This window comes from Apteryx mantelli, chromosome 1 (assembly GCF_036417845.1).
Source record: "Apteryx mantelli isolate bAptMan1 chromosome 1, bAptMan1.hap1, whole genome shotgun sequence".
Classification (NCBI taxonomy): Eukaryota; Metazoa; Chordata; class Aves; order Apterygiformes; family Apterygidae; genus Apteryx; species Apteryx mantelli.
Window position 1 is genome coordinate 107,283,339 of NC_089978.1, and position 17,141 is coordinate 107,300,479.

Sequence of the window (17,141 nt, forward strand, 5' to 3'; positions counted from 1 at the left end):
CCAGCATTTGCCAGCTGTTAAATAGCCCATAGATTGCAAATACGATTTTTGGTAAACGCTCTGCCAAGAGCCGAAAGGCAACGGTGCGTCCTCGAGGCCCCAAGGCACCGGTGAGCGCAGGGGCCTCCCGCAGCAGCGGGCACGCTGCAGGCAGAGCGATAGGGCTGCTTCCGAGGCCGCGAAAATTTTCATCGGCGATGCCAGAGAGGCCGAAAAGACGTTGTAGCTACAGCACACGGACGCAGAAGAAAAAAAGAAAGAAAGAAAAAAAGAAAAACCCCGTTTTTCCGGACAGCGCCGGCACCTTCCTGCCCGGGCCGGCCCGAGCACCTGCGAAGAGCCGCACCCTCCAGGCGGGCCGAGCCTCGCTGCGGCCCCCGGCGCGGCGGGGCGGGGCGGGGCGGGGCGGCGGCGAGGCCGCGGGGGCGCTGCACCGCCCCGCCGCCGCCGCCAGGGGTCGCCGCGGTGCCCGCCGCGCCTCGCCGCGCCGCGCCGCACCGCCCGCTCGGGGGCGGGCCGGGCCATCAGCTGACCGGCCCCGCCGCGGCGTTCGGCACGGCTGGTGCCGCCGCAGCTCAGTCGCTCTCCCCGGCAGCGGCGGCGCGGATTTACAGCCGGACCCCCCCCAACCGCAGCTCGCCGGCCGGCCTCCCTCCCTTCCCCCCCTCCCCCGCCGCGATGCTGCCCCACTTAGCCCTCCTGCTGCTGGCCTCCGGCGCCGCCCGGGCCCTAGAGGTAAGCGGGGCCGGGGGCAGCCGGGCGGGGGCTTCCCCGCCGTCCTCCCTCCGCTTTCCCGAGGCTTTGTCTGCCCGGAGCCGCCCCTGCGGCTCGGGCTGGGCCGCGGCGGGGCGGCCGGGGCCCGCCGCGCCCGTGGCGGCGCGGGGCGCTGGCCCGGGCTCCCCTCTGCCCCGCCGCGGAACAATAGGGCCGCTCCCGCCGAGCGGTGCCGCCGGCGGGCAGGCGCGCAGGAGGCAGCGGGCTGGCCCGCGCCGTGCCCGCCCCGGCGGACTCCCTCCCCCCGCGCCTCGCCGCGGCCACGCGTGTCTGCGGCGGGAGCTGCCCGCGCCGCCGGGGCCGGCGCGCATCCCGCGGCGCCCGGCTCCCTGCATTGGGTCCCGGCGCCCGGGAGCTCGGCGCCGCCCTCCCGCGCCCGCCGCGCTACCTTGAGGCGCTTCGGCTGCCGTTCGTCGCTGCCCCTTCGCTTCCCCGTTAACTTCGGCCGCCGCCCGCGGTGCCGTCTGGCGCGGCTGGCGGGGGGCGGCGGCTCCGCCGGGGGATTTCCCTGCCGGGAGCAGCCGTGGGCTGGGGGAGCGGGGGGGGAAACTTCGTGGGCGTGGGGGAGCGCGGCGGGCGGTGCCTCCCCGCTGTGGCCGCGGTTGGGGGCGCCGAGCCCGCTGCGGGCACCGCGCCGGGGGCGCTGCCGCGGCGGGGCCCTGCGGGGAGGGAGGGAGGAGCGGGGAGAGGCCGGGCCTGGCAGGGCAGGGCAGGGCGCTTCCCCCGCGCACAGGTGTGGGGGGCTTCCCCCGCGGGGTGGTGCAGCCGCGCTGCGGGGGGAAAGGCGGTGCCCACCCCCCCGGTGCGTGTGTGTGTATGTGCGTGCCGCCGTGCCCCGCTGCGGGCCGGGCTCCCCCGCGGCCGGGGAGGGGAGGGCTGGGGTCGGCGCGGAGGCGCGAGAAGATGGCGTCTCTGCAGTGCAGCAGAGAGGCGTCGTAGTGCGAGCTGCGGCCGGGGGAGCCGCGCCGCCCCGCGGAGCGCCGCGCCGCTAGGTGTGCGGCCGCCTCCGCCCGCGGCCCGCCGCGGGGGGCCGCCGCCTTCCTCCGCCGCCTCCTTCCCCGCGCCCGGCCGTTAACGGGCATCCCCCGGCGGGCGCGGGGTGGGTGGGTTTGGGGCAGGGGCTCGCTGCCCTCCGGGGCTGCAGCCGGCCGGGTGGGGAGGACCGCGGCGGGGCTTCTTCCTCCCTCCCGTGGTGACTGGGAGGCTGCGCTGCGGGAGGCGAGCGAGGCGGGGTGTCTGCGCTGCCTGAAACACGGTGCGGGGCTGGGGGGGAGTTGCCTCCCGGGCCGCCTCCTCCTGTCGCCGGGCACCACACCTCGGCCTGGGGAGCTGCGCCGCTCTCCTCAGCAGCAGCGCCGCCCCTCCTAGCAGGAGGGAGGTCACGGAGCGGGAACGAGTCCCATGCCAGCGTTCACCCGAAAAGCCTGGGGCTCGCCCGTCGGCGGGGCCGGGCGCTCTCCCCTGGGGGCACCCCGTGCACGGCGGTCACCCGCGCCCTTTCCTCCCCGCGCTCAGGCTTCGCAGCAAAAAAAATTCCTCTTTCAAGGCATGATCTTGCAAATGTGGAGCTTGGCGCATAAAGCGGAGCAGATGTAAAGAAGCCCGGAGGTTTCAGGCTTCCTGTTACAGGACTCATTTGGGTTTTATCAGCTTGATGCAACCGTTTGGTGTCTAAGTGTAATAGGATGAAATCTCTGCCTGGGGTGTTCACCTGAAGTAAAAAATGAGGTTTTACAAAAGAGACAGTGTTTAACGTAGACCATAGAGGGGCTGGCATTTCCATCAGATCGCTCTAGATTGATCTTATAAATACATATGTAGGTATGTCCACAATGAAGCTGCTTCCATGTGTAAAGGTACTTGCAGGAAAGGGCTCTCGGATTTTCCATCAAAATCATTCTGGAGAGAGGCCTGTACTTAGAGACGTCTGCAACCCTGTCCTTTCAGTGGCGTTTGCCGTAGTGATATCCAGACTTTTCAGTGAGGCACCCTTTGCCTTGTTTAAATGAGCACTGACGTTTGTGCAGAAGCTTTTGATCTTGTTCTGACATTCCATATGAATGTTTGAGGGTTTGTGTGTGTTTTGTGTTTTTCTTTTCCCTTTCTTTCTAACATTTGGTAATGGGGGGAGTAATACTCTTATGATTAGGCATGTGTCACTCGATACTGTTACAGTTAATGTTTTGAACAAGTTACTGCTCATATAATACTAAAATATTTGATAATAGGAATGGCATTTGGGCATTAACTGCACTTGAGCTGTCTCTGTGTGCTCATGTATGAAATCTTGGTGTTTGTATTAGATTCTCTTTAGATCTCATTTCTGAAAATGAATGTTTCTCTTGCCATTTTAACAAATGCTTTCTGGAAAGCAGCAGAGAACCTATGCTTTGTTTTCAGATGGAGTCGTATGAGGAAGAGGGAAAGTTTGAACAAAACAAAAATTCTTTCTAAGTTGCACATGAAGAATACCTTTCTAAAATTCCAAGAAGATAAAAATTTATGCAACCTTAAGGGAAATTTTCCCTTGTGGTGTTACACTGATGTCATGGTTGCTTAGCATGTTGCTTCTTCTACCCATGTGAATCATACTTCTAGGGGACTGGAGGTCTATTGGACAAGAATCCTCAGAATCTGGGAAGTTATCTTTGAATAGCTATTTTTTTCATTTAATCTCTTCCCAGTAATTGTCTGATTTTTGATAGATAACTGAAACTGAGATTACCTGTCTTTATGAATTTGAGTGAATAATCCCAGTTTATAAATCAATATTTCTTTTAATTAACACATTAGTGGGGGTATTAAGATTTCTGCAGTGCCTCTTTTGCTCACTGCTGTTGTTCCATGTTCATAAGCAAGACTGTAACAATAGCTGATGGAAATAAAGTTAAGAGGTTCAATTCATATTGTACAAGCTGGCCCTCAGAAAGATAGTTGACAAAAAGTTTATTTTCTAACAGTTTTTTTTTTTCCAACAGGGTAATGTAGTGATTTTTAGGTACTTTTTCTTCCCCCCCCCCTTTTTTTTTTTAAGATCCAAAAGACTTCCTTCATACTGTCTTTGAGCAGCTTTTTAAAAATTACTTTGCAATATGGAAAGTTTTTTAAAAAGCTTTTCTTTCAGTTCTATGAGGGTGTCTGTTCTTGAATTCCTTTGGCCAAGATTTTTCTTTGTTAGTTAAAGGATCCCTTTTGAACTTCCTATTTAAAATTTTGTCATGTTGTGATAGGAGACTGCGTGAATGAGAGAGGCAGGGCAAGCATTATGGATTCTGGTGCACGGTCATTCTCTAATACTGGGCAGTCAAATGGACAAATTAGAGTAGTAAAAAAGGAGATTCTGCTCCACTCCTCCATTTGTCTTTCGTTCATGATTAATGAGCAGCAGACGATTTTGAGGCTCCCATTCTTTTAAATGCATTTTCTGAGCAAAAGGGATCAGTTACTTTTTCATAGAACACAATTAAAAATATGAGGGAAGTGATAAGATTTTGAGATAATTTTTTTTTCCATGAGGTGTTTGTGTGATAGACACAGGTGATCCTTCTTAATCTCTGAACAGTATTCTGAGTTGTATGGCAAACCTATGAGAAATATAATTGTCTTTACAATGGCTTATAATGACTTTTTTTCTGCATGTGTTTAATCAACTGTAAGAGATAAACAGAGACATATATTTAGTCTGTAAGTTGTGTGAAGAAAAGGTAAGATGTTTTCCTTTAACTGATAGCCTTTGTAGAATTCAGAGCTTAGGAAAGTAGCTTCAGAACATAGTAATTACATGTGACTGCTTGATGAATTGGCAGCTCTGTTTTTCTGGACAGAATAATTTCTTGTAACTTGGCAAAATAATTAACACAAGCTGTTGGGTGTGGAAAATTGGTCAAGAAATGAGTTCATAGGATCATAGAATAATTCAGGTTAGAAGGGCCCTCAGGATGTCTCCAGTCCAGCCTGCTACACAACATCTTGCAACCTGCTCCACTGCTTGGTTCCTTCATTGCTGGGTTGAAATGTCTTCAAGCTCTTTCTTGTTTATTTTTAAGGCGTTATCTCTAGACTTAATTTAAATATGTGATCCTTAGTGCTCTGAATGACTGTCTTTTTGACATCTGTCATGTCTTCCAAAAATTTATGTAATAACTAGAAATTGAAAAATCATACTTGAGTTTAATGAAAAAATAATTTTAATCTGTCATTCATATATATACACAGATGTATACGTATATGCATTAATATATATTAAAATTGCCTAATCCATATATGTATAGATGTGTATATACATATATACAGGATATATTAAACCAATAGTTACTTACATACTCAGATGATGAAGAGATGGAATTCTAGCCTTACACTGATAAAAAAATATAATTGGGTTTATATATGTTCATTGAAGTTGTTAAGTGAGCTAGTATGGTTTTAACGCTTAAGTCTAGAGCTCTGTGTTACTGGATTTAAATTCGGAGGATTTTGAAAAAATCCTGTGGTGTAAGAAGATTAAAAGTGAAGCTAATTGAAAAAATACTGCACTACTTCCTGTAAGATTAGTTAACTGTTAGAATGTGCAATTGAGAGAGTTTACAACAGTTGCTGCTAGTCTGAGGACTGCCAAGATCTGAAAAGAAATGTAGATTACAAGTTTGAGACTAGAATCCTTCTGAGACAAAGAACTTCTAAGAGAAATTGGATATTCTTTCTGGATCTCTCTTTTTTTATTAAAACAGAACACAGTCAGTCTTATGAGTCTTTGTTCTTAAGACTTGATCTGGAAACTGACCTTCTTCCTTGATTTTCCTCCAGAGATACCTACAACTCAGGGTTTTGATAACATGTTTTTCTTTTTTTGGTAATACCAAACCAATTGAGAATATAAATAAATAATGATTCATAAATGGAGTTTTCAGCCCTGAATCAGTCAGGTATCTGCCCTCTTGATTGCAACATGACATTGATTCTGAAATGTAGGTATAGGACTTGCTTTTTATTCATTTTGATTAAAAAAAAAAAAAAACTTTAGAAAACTGCTCAGTTCTGTAATTCTGAACTTTTGTGCTCTGCTATAGATTCCAAAAGCTCTGAAGTTGCATCTAGTTTTGAAAAACTTTTACCTTTCCTTCTGCAAATTTAGTCATATAACAAAAGAGAAACAAAATATATGGATATAAGGATCTTAGTCCAAGGGGATCAAATCAATAACAATTAGTATGTTTGTATATGAGCGTTTAAAAGAACAAACAAACCTCAAACCTCCCTCTTTATGGAGGTTATATGATTGTTTTGGTGCTATGCTTTGCGATAGAACAAATATTTGACAATGAGTAAAGTAATTGCAAAACAAAACTAAATTATTGCCACTTTATATATATTTCTATCATGTGAAAGAAACTCCAGTGTGTAATGCCGGTATCTTGCAGTGCTTCACGAAACATGCTTTCCTAGATAACAAGCACATCTGTTGTTTGAATGTAAAGATAAGTGACCTTTTTTAGGAGGGGTGAGAACCTTAAACCCAGCTACTGACTGTATGGACACTTTCATAATTGTGTGTTGCAGGTTTCCTTCCCTGCATCCATTGATAGTAATACGAGAGTACAATACATGGGTGTTGCAGATTAATTTAACTCCAAATAAAACAACTTTATAAGCACTGTGGCTTCTTCAGCAAAGAAGTAGGACTTCTGCATTGCTGCATTTTCTTGATGGTCCTTCCAGCAAGTTCAGGAGAACTTGATCCATCCTTGAGGACTTAATATTAATGGATAAGTATGGATTGCGCTGATTTAAGAGGCTTTCCAAAAAAAGCAAAAGTAGTCAACTGATGGTGTTTCATCTACTGCTGGACAGCCAAGCTTTAAGCAGCACATGAGCCCCAATGCGCTTTTTGGTTTTGTCATCTGTCTGATCTTTTCAGACTCTAGTTAAACGTTACTGTTGGCTGGCAGCACACCTAGTTCAGGAGCTGGCTCTTAAAGCTGCTCTTGATGCTTCCATCAGTGGTTAGACCTTTCTAAGCTGAGCCTTTTCAGCTGTCTTTGACTGCTCTTTGAGCTGGTTTTATGACCCTGTGCAATATTAAAACAAGCTACACCTTTTTTTGGTAGGTCTCTGTTCTTCAGTCAGATATTGTAGAGACCTGTTTCACAAAGTGACCACAACAGTTGAATTGGCCCAACTAAAAGAGCAGGCAGCTTCTTTGGGGTAAGAGCACTAACCTCTTAAATCACACTTGCTGAAGTTGACATAGTAGCATTTAATTGCATTTTTTATCCCTTTGCTTTCCTTTGGTGACCTGCAGCAGCGGATGAATGATCTTTTCACACCTGACCCCTCTTTGGTTCCTGATTGTTAAAAGTTAATGTCAAGTCAATGTGAAAGACAAAAAGCCCCAAGGAGCTACATTCAGGGATGGATAACTCCATTCAGTTCCTACTAACCTATTTTAGGTTAATCCAGATAGGAGTTCCCTGTTCACCCTTCTATGGTTTGTCCCTCCCTAGAGTAGAGTTTATCTATTCAAGCATGGTAGACAACATATGACAGGAATGGGGCAAAACTGGTTGTACCTGTTAGTAAAAGCATTTTAAAATTGTTCCTTTTCAGAGCAGGTTACCAATGCGATCCAGTGTGGCACTTTGCATCTTTTACGTAGTGCTAGTTGGAATTGCAATTAGTAAAGCATAGCATAAATCTGATAGAAATTCAAGATATAGGAAGGGGGGAAGAAAAAACCCCATGCTGTGTTTTGGGAAACTGTATTAATTTTGAACTTTGCTTCCATTTTGAAAATAATGAAATGATTTTATACCTAAATCTGAGTTGTTTACGTAATACAATTATTTCTTGCAAATATGTATGAACTATGTGATTAGGTTTTTTTTATCTTATGGTGAAGGCGAGAATTACCTCCTCATCCATCTTCGAAAGTTAGAAATAAGAATGTCCATCAGACAAAGATGAAAAAATAGTGGTAGGATAGTATTCTGGAATTATTTCCAGTCTCCTTGTTGTGTTGTTATTGCGTCATCTTTGTGCCTGCGGCAAACATGCTCTTACCTTGTCAGCACTTTGTTAGAGATTGCTCATTCTGAAGCTCTGACCCTGTAAAATCAATTTTTCTGTATATTATGGGCCAATAAAAGGATGCATTTTTCATTTTTATCCTCTTTCTCAGGTGCCATCATACAGGTTTGAGACAGAAACAGCTAACCTGAGTTCCTGTTTTTGTATTTAGTTGTGCAAATGTATCCATAATTGGAGTTTTGAACTGAATCTGAAATATGGACTATTGAGCTAATACAGTAGTTTTATACACTCTGCTTTCTCATCGTTTGAAAAATGCCTTGTATGTTTTCTCCCTATATCATATCTTAACACATAGGCAGATAGTTTTCTGATGTGCTTTTTGTTAAACCTTTGGTTTTGTTTTAGTTCTTTATTTTCTAAGTTCCTCATAAACTCTGAATCATGGTTTCTAGGCTTCTTTTTTTTCTATTCTTTTCTTTTTTTTTCTTCCTGGAAAAGCCTTACTTATATGCATATCCCATATAATGCCTGTGTGTTTGTTTACGTATGCTGTGAAAGAAAATGCAGTATTATTTAGGGGAAAGTAAATTGAGGAAGGAAAAAATCCTCTGTTATATACAACCAAATGGCAGTGGCTTTAAAGTGACATTCATTATTTTGGTTATTTTATTTCCTTACAAGCATTTTACATTTATATGTATCATTTTGGGTTATTGGCTGAATACAGTTTGTTTAGTAGTTGCAGTATAGGAATTGTTTTTTTGTATTCATAGCATTAGTAAGAATCTAGGTTTGTAGAATGAATTAAGATCTAGCTACTAGGTTGTTTTGGAGCTTGTTAGATACTCTTTTGCAGCTGTTACATATGCTTCTCTATCCTCTGCCCGCCTCTCTTGACTATGAAGTCGAGTAAAATTGCTTTTAATGATGCGTCTTTCAGCATCCTGATTTCATCAGTGCATCCGTCCCCCAGTTCTGTGTTCAGTCCAGTTAACTTCTGAAAGGATAATATTGACCTGAAGTTGCTTAATAACAAACTTTTAAAACTGAGAGTTTTGGAACTCCAACTTGTCATTCTTTCAGTGTTTTTAATTCCTAGAATTTAATTGCAAGCAACTTGCTAATTGGAACTTCTCCATAATCCCAGCTTCCAGCAGTGTGTGACTAATTATGTCAGCTTTACTTTAAGTTTAGATTTTATTATTTATTGCAAGATTTTATTACTGTGTTATTTTATTATTTATTGCATTTAATTGTATGTGTTTTGTTTTATTAAGAACGAGAGCTGGAAAGACTAAAAAGTCAAAGATCAAATAAGTGACCCAGAATACATGTATGTTTGAGAGAACTTTTGGGACCTCTAAAGTAAATTCTGTCTGGACAATTGAAGTCTTGTTTCACTTCTGTTTGGATTCATTTCTACTGTGGTGTTGCCTTCTCCTTTTCATTTCTTGTAGTAGAATAATAATCTTTAGTTGTTTTTTTTTTTTTTTTTTTTCTGCTAGCCTTAAGGTCTGAGAAGCTGTTTTCCCTTTTTAACATGTATTCTTAATAATCTTGTCAAAAAAGAGATAGCATTTCTGAGCAGTTGAGGTGGAGTATTTCATTTTTCACTGCTAGGCTCTGATCTGTTTGGATGCATGCTAAGGTGAGATCTTTTATAAAGCTCAACACTTGTTTCATCAGACCAGGAGCTGTTTTGTTGCAGTCAGTGGCCGGTACTAGATGAGTTGGCAGGAGAGGCAGAGATGTCTGCAGTAGGCAGTTCTTGCTACAAAGTCAGGGAGGGAGGTGTTTTTGTATTCACCTGTTTTTACCAAATGTTGGCACTGTGCAAAAAGCTGTTGACTTGCCATAGCCAACAGGGTTCATTAAGTCTGATTATGGGAGAGGGCTTTCCTTTGGGCAGAGGATCTAAAGCCTTTCCAAAGGTGTCTGCAAGAAGATCGTGGGAACCACTCAGCTTTTAGAGAAAATGAAATCTCTGATAAACACCAGCGTAAAATTAAATCAAAGCATTTTACTCTGAAATCGCAGTCTAAACTATTTCTAGAAACAGACTTAAATGAGACTTTGACTTTGTCAAACAACTTTAGATTAAAATTTAAATTGTAGTTATAAATGAAACTACTAAGATTTTTTTAGTTGAATTTTATTAAATTCCTGTGGGGAGTGGACAAAAATATTGGAGATCAAGACCCAGACTCTGAATTTTCAGACTTGCCTTTGTTGCTTAGCTCATCTGAACACTCCCCTTTCACATGCTTAAATATAAATATGCGCATAAGTGTTTGTAATGTTGTGGATTAAGAGAATTGATTTCTTAACTGGTAAGAGGAAAAAAACTTCAATTAATCTGTCGCTTTGAAGGAAGATTTCTGAGTAACGAGGCTGTTTTGTACTCCTTTTAAGCATAAAGACAAAATGCGTTTTGTACAATGCTATTGACTTATGAGCCTTAGAAAGTAGTGGGTAGGAGGCTGACTATTTCCTGTTTAACACCCGTGTTTGGTGAGGCTGATAATTAAGCGGTCTCCTCATTGCAGAAGGGGTTGCTGAGATCCATAGCTGCTGGCAGGGTTTGAGACAGGGCAGTGTGTTCCTGTTGCGTGCTTGGCACGGCTTCTCCCAGAGGCCTCCCCAGCCTTGCGTGAGGCTGTTGAGCCCTCTCAGCATGCTGCTACTGAGCACTGGGGGCTTTTTTGCATAGAGTTTTTAGGTAAATTTAATGAGGGTTTGGAGTTACCTTAGCAGGGTTGTTCAGCAGCTGAGCCCATCCCTGAAGAGAGCCCGTTGTCTCTGAGAGGAATGGGAAGGAGGGCCTGGGACAGGAATTGTCACCTCTGAGGTATAGAGGTAATTTTTTTTATTCCTGCTTTGGAGGTAAAGCCAGATGAGAAAGAAAGTCCGGGTAATTTATCAAAAAGAAGATTAAACAGTGTCTTAATTGCCTCCACAAAGCAAATACCGGGCAGGAAAGGCATAACAAGTACCACTGGCTGGAAGGCATTCAAATAGGAAACCATGGACATGTTTTTAACAGTACAGGCTTGTGGCAAACTGAGAAGTGAAATACACTTTCTGCCTCCAGACATCAAGACAACATGACTAATTTTCCAAAAAGGTAAATACAAGATGTTGGGCTCTATCACAGTGAAGAGGAGAACTGCAATGGCCTGTGATGTGCAGGAGATTGGATACAGATGTTCTCTGTATCTTTGGGTTTAAATTCTGTACCCACGTGGCATTTCCACTGACTTCAAATACACACCCTGAGGGAAATACAGTATGGTCCAGTCATAAGAGGTTTTTTGGCTTGTAGACAATAACCTGTGCTATATTTGCAAACAATGTTATTTGCCTGTTGATCTCCGGATATGAATTTTGGTGTTATTAACATAAAGATTCTAATTAAGTCTAGAACTTTTTTTCTTTTCTATTGTGAATTGGCATTTTCTTTGAGAAATTGCTTAGTATGATTTTAGATTTCTTAAGAGATTTTTGTGCTAAAACTTACAGAACTCTTTGAAGAAACAATTAGAAAGTGTCCAGTCTTTAAGTTACCATAAAGAATAAGCAATACATTAAATTATCTTAATTCTTTAAAAGGGCTTTATTTGATTTGGGTTTTCTGTTACCCGTCCTGCTGAAGCAAAAGACAGTGTTTGGAGTTGAAGGTGTAACTAGACACTGGGAAGCAGGGTTGATTTTGGCATATTTCCCGTGCTTGTAGATACTGTGCAGAGCACGTTTGGAATTGTATCTGCTTACAGTTGTCTTTGGTCCATCCATGCAGTGGACAGCTCAGCTCCTTAAGTTTCCTAAACAGGAATTTTAAAGAAAGAAAAATAATTTTTAAGTAGTTTCCTTGAGTTTGTTTGTTTGGCTTTACTGGATAAGGAATACTTTTGCATTTTTGAGTGTTCTGGGTATTTTTGTTTTGTTTTTAATGACTGAGCCTGAAAAGAAGAACACCTTGGAATGCTGATCACTGAATAATGTATCTTATGGGAAATAGCTCATGGGTGTTTCCTAACAACCAAGGCCAATTTAAATGGCCAGCAGAGCTTTGGGGGAAGGCTGTGTTTAAGCCAGTGTGCAGACTTTGTATATGTCCAGTGATTATTACTTTTTTTTAAGTATAGAGAATAATTCTGTAGGGGAAAATACTTAATTTGTGGAATGTGGGACATCAGAAATATGAAAGAAGTTAAATTCAAGTGTTCTACCCTTGCCTTAGTTGCCAGTAACTGTCACGGGAGCTAAGCTTCTGGCAAGAGCTGAATTTGTCCAGTGAGATGAAAGAAAACTGAAGTAATTGCCAGTCTCTTTGTTTAGCTCATCTCACCATCAGAGTATCATTTGTTTGGTTCATAATGTTCGCCTGAAGTCTAAGGTTTTCTTTGAATTCTTGTTTTAATTTGCCTCATAAGAATATTTAAGGAGACATCTGTTTTTCCCTCTCCTTGCAGATTATTATAGTTCTAATTCTTGTTTCTTTGCAGTTCTGTGGCTTGCTTTGGCTGATCGTTCATGTCAGAACTGATCCCTCTAGGGTCAGAGGGTTTTTTGGGTGTCTTGCCTACAAATGAAAATTCTTGTTCTTATTTACTGTGTAGTCAATAAACTGTCTTATAAGCACATTAGCTTTGTCCTCAGGTCAGTGCTGTCTCTGTCAGGTCTTTTTTGGTATTCAGATGCTTTTGTCTTGCTCCAGCAGTTTGAATTCTTGTTTCAGTAGAAACACTGCAGTGTAAGATTCACCTCAAAAAAAAAAAAAAAAAAAAAAAAAAAAATTGCACTAGCTATCTTGGTTTGAGAAGCAAATGATGCCACTGACTTCCTAATTGAAAGTCTGTTTTTAATCATGCTAGGAGTCAGATCACTGGTCCACTTAAAGAAGACCTTTTATGCTGCTTTATGATGTATGATACAAAAGCCAGATTGAATGGTTTGCCCAAGTCAATGGGAAGGAGCAATAAGCAACTTTCTGGGTGTTTTTGGTAAATTAGTGAATCTCTCACAAGAATCAAGAGGAAAAGTTGGGAGGAAGCCATATAATTACTACTAAATCCTTGGGTGTTTTAACACTTCCTAATTGAAATGCCTGTGGACTTTTGGTAAAGCACACTTTGAAGATTCAGCCTTCTTCCACTTCATTTGAATTCACAGTACAGTATGCTGTAGGATGCAAAGTCTTCTTATTAAACCTGGTGGTACAGAACTCCAGAACTGATGTGTTTTGGAGGAAAAATGGATAGAAAAGAAAGGGGAAATATTTTTAGTCAGCTGTTCCCATGACTTCAATTACATGTCAAAAAAGCACGTAAAAGTTCCTTTGAGAAGTATCTTTGCATTTTCAGTCCTATGTACTCAAATCACTTATGTCATCTAAATTGGTATGATGTCAAGAACATCTAAGGTTTTGAATTGTGTGTGCCACATTCCCTCTGCCCTTCTGTCTGTGCTTTGAAGGGGGAAAATGTATCTGGGGCAAGAATGACATGCCGACTGGAAGCAACCCGCCTGCCCAGTTGTGTTTTAGCTCTTCAGGCCTGTAAGAGATGCTTTGCTATGAATGATTTTTACCTCTTCTTTTTGGAAATTGAGAAAGGCATATATACATAAAACAGCTTTAGGAAGAACTTCTTTGAAAAGAATGTTTATTGTTTCTCCAAAGGTTACTTAAATTAAAGGTGGGAAGGGGGTGGGTATAGGTAATTGCAAGTATGGGATTCCGGCAGCACTCTTCTTTCAGGGACTATTTAGCTGTGTAATCCCTAGAGTTGGATGTCAAAAACCAAGGAAGAATGTAGAAGTGAAATAGAAGTTGAGGACTTAGAATTAAACTGAAATTTCATATGTCTTTATCAACCTAGTTGTGCATATCTGTCCTAGTGGTCTGTTTTAGTTTGACTGGAAAATTTTTCCTGTCTCAGCCTCATCCCTTTGGATCTGACCTTAAATGTTTCTTAATAATAATAAATTTAAAAAAAAATCACAAACTTCTGGGTTTTTTTACCTAACTCCCACTAGCTCCCTATTTGGCTTATTTTAAAAAATGTTCTTGAAACTGCCCAGATTATTTCTCCCACCTTTGCTGGATGATATGTATTGTTTTTAAAAAGTGTTTCCAATGCCCTGATTAGCAAATGTGGCTTTTTTTTTTTTCTTTTCTCCCAGGCAGGCTTATGTACATGATGTTAATTGTGTGCAATGCCTAGAGTTGGTGCAAGCATGTAAGCTAAATTTCCCCAGAAGTAGTAGTAGTGGGTTAGTGGTTTGTAAACAGACAGTCCAGAAATGAATTGCATGAGTTTCAATATACCTTAAAAAAAAAAAAAGGCAGAAAAGAAAGGTTATAATGGCTTTGTTTTCAAAAGCAGCATTCCGGATATGAATATCTGTTTGCAGAACAGTATAAATAATGCAGCTTGTATTGTTTTGATTAGGTGTTCAAAAGTGCCTATGATGATTGCTGGATCGCCAGCACTTAATACAGGCAGCTGGGATTTTTTTTTGTTTATTTTATTTTTAGAAATTGCTCACTTAGAGCATACAGCTAGCTTTTGAGAAGCATTGGAAAAATGAAATTTTGCTTAGACATAGCTAAAAATGAAATATTAATGAAAGAGTTTGTAATTTGAAATAAGTGTTTTGTCTCACTGAGGTTCTAATGTCCCCTCAGTCTTCAGTGAATTTATAATGTTGTAGTTGATTTCCATGTTATTGCAAGGAGTACTGTAACTTTCATAAGGAAAGGAAGAGGCTAGAGGTTAGCTTAATTTTATGAACTTGGATTTAGATACTGCATTTGATGTTATGCACACAGAAATCATAAGGGCTCTTGTTTTTTATTTTAATATAAATGTATGCTTTTGTTTATTTATTTGTCCAGGTGGGTTGTTAAATATATGTACTTAAATCTTTAACACCTTCCCCCCACTGATGTGTTTGGTAACTGAAATTATCTGCAAAACCAGTTCCAGGTTTGAGAATGGGTTTGGTTGCCTGAAGCTGTTCAAAATATGTAGCCTAGTTGTACTTGGATGTACGCATAAAACAAATATTTTTGTAATGCTGGGTTAGCTTCAAAAACACACCCAGAGTGGTTTTCCTTCTCTTCCCCACCTCCTCCCATCATTAAGAAGAGGGAAGATGCATATAATTATATTAACATTATATGCTTTACTTGCAATAATTATCACTAGGAAAAATGTTGTTTAGAATATGCTTGTATTTGCTTTGATGCTGGAAAATATTACTTGCTTAGGTTCGAACTGCATTGCTTCCTGGTGTGTCCTCTGCGCAGCTGCTGCTGCATCTGCCCCACCTGCTTCTTGGTCTCTGCCGCCCTTCTTTGGTCCTGCAATATGAACGAGGGGTTTCTGCCTTTCTGCCACTACTGTGTTTAAGAAGTGCCTCTCTTGACCCCTCTGCACAGAAGATGCTTCTGCCGTCTTGGTTTAATTTTTGGTTTGCCATGTCATGTGGGTGTGCTTGACTTGGATTACTGTTTTCCCTTCTCCATATGCTTACGCATACAGTTCCCAAGCAAATAAGTCTCCTGAGGTGTCAGAAGGAAATAATGTTGTTTAAAGTCAAGGTGAACTAGTACCTGCTGGTTTCCTTCTCCTAAGGAGATGATCCAAGAGCAAAGAACTGGCTCTGCAAAGCACTACAGCTTTCCTATTAGCCACAACTTTCTATCAGCGTTGCTTATATCCTTAGGAGCCAGGGACTCCTGATAGTTTTGAACAGTTGTTATGGCTTTGAGGGAGACTTTTTACAGCTTTAAGTTCTGAATTTGCTTATACTGCAAGGCAATGGTTATCAGTTTGTCAGCAGGTCTGTAGACTATTTCTAATAACTTTGCAAAAGTAAACTGAGAAACCGTACCAGCTTCAGTAAGCTTAAATTGTTTGGAATAGAGATCTGTGTTTCCCTGTATATGTTTTTAGAGTCTCTGGAAGTTGAAAGCAATTGTACTGAGCATTGTGTGGTTATGTGAGAAATATTACCATCAGTTGATAAATCTCATTGCAAAGGTATGTTAAGTCTTCAAGAGGAAAATGTTACCACAACGAACACAGAGGATGGCATAGAGTCATATTCTGGTTCAGAGTGGGTTGGCGCAATGCCTTGGTTTTGAGAGATTCAGTTGGGCTGCGGGGTTGGTGTTCCTTTTGGTTGAAGTTGGCTGTTTTGTCGTGTCTGTATTGATGTTTAAGTTCAGAGGAGGAGGAAGTCCTAACTGACCTGCTTACCGCACTTGCTTTGTGCTGCAGAGCAGTCTTGGAGCACACGGAGTGGGCTCTTCTGGGGTGGAAGCCAACTATAAACTAGATTTCTTTGGCAAAATGCTGAAAATGTGCCAGCCGCTCATGGCAATTCACTCCAAATAATCGGCCTAAACCTCATCTGAAGTAAACCTACCTAGAGTCAGTATAACATGGCTATCAGAATCTGGGCATCAGTTGTTTTGCTCGACGGGTTCTCTTGTTTTCCAGACTACTTGCTAATGTAGGCACAGCCGTCAAGGCTTGCTGAAGCAGGAGGGGCTGTCTTCCAGCTGTGAAGGTAGTCAGTTTGTTTAAAGGGAGCATAGTCAGTGAAATATGGTTATAAATGGTATAGACACTGCATGCTTACAAGCAAACTGTGAGTATCAGCCTACTTTGAAAATGACTTTTCAAGTGAGGGGTTACTATAATGTGAGGAATTTCGGCCTCTTCTGTTGTCCATTGAATCTCAGTGTTACCTGCCTAATAAAGGTAATGTGGCTTGCTGTGTCCTTGGCCAAAGGATCAGATTGCACACCACTGTCTTAAAGCTTCTGTTAGGGGCTTGAAATGACGGAGTGGGGGAATGGTGCTAAATAAGTGTTTATAAAGAGAAAAGTTCAGCTTGAAAATAATTGTTCTTGCACCTCTCTATGTTTAATAGGAGCAAAAAATGGTAAATAAGGAGTAATTTTGAAAAGACTCCTTAAAGCAGTACATACTCCTGATGAAGCACTGACTCTTTCATTTAATCTACAAGCACATTCCTCCAAGGGCAAGGTCACATCCGGTGTTGAAAATGGATCAGTGTCGCCTGAGGAAATCTGCTGAGCGGGCATGGGGCTGGTTCCAAGGTTCCCCAAATGGCACTCTCTAATGTCAAGGGTTTTGTTGTTGTTGTTGCTGTTCCTCATTTAAAGGAGCAGTGCAAGAGCAAGAAGTATTTTCCTGATTCATTTGGAGTAGCTGCTGTTTTCTTTTTCAGCCTTGAAGCAGATACTTTAAAGATGCTTTGATGCCCTTGTATGCTACATTTTGAGGTTGGCTAAAGCTGGCAAA

At 42.6% G+C, this 17,141-nt stretch overlaps 1 protein-coding gene across 2 annotated transcripts in view; it reads left to right on the top strand.

Annotated features, from left to right (window-relative positions):
- Window positions 1–571: 571 nt before the first annotated feature.
- APP (amyloid beta precursor protein) overlaps window positions 572–17,141 on the top strand; it is a 236,454-nt gene continuing 219,884 nt past the window's right edge. Inside the window, exon 1 of one of the 2 annotated variants that reach the window (XM_067299530.1) lies at window positions 572–735. In XM_067299530.1, coding sequence (XP_067155631.1) covers window positions 679–735 — 57 coding nt within the window. In that variant the 5' untranslated portion in view covers window positions 572–678. The remainder of the gene's footprint in view (window positions 736–17,141) is intronic. The other variant, XM_067299536.1, reaches the window with a different exon arrangement.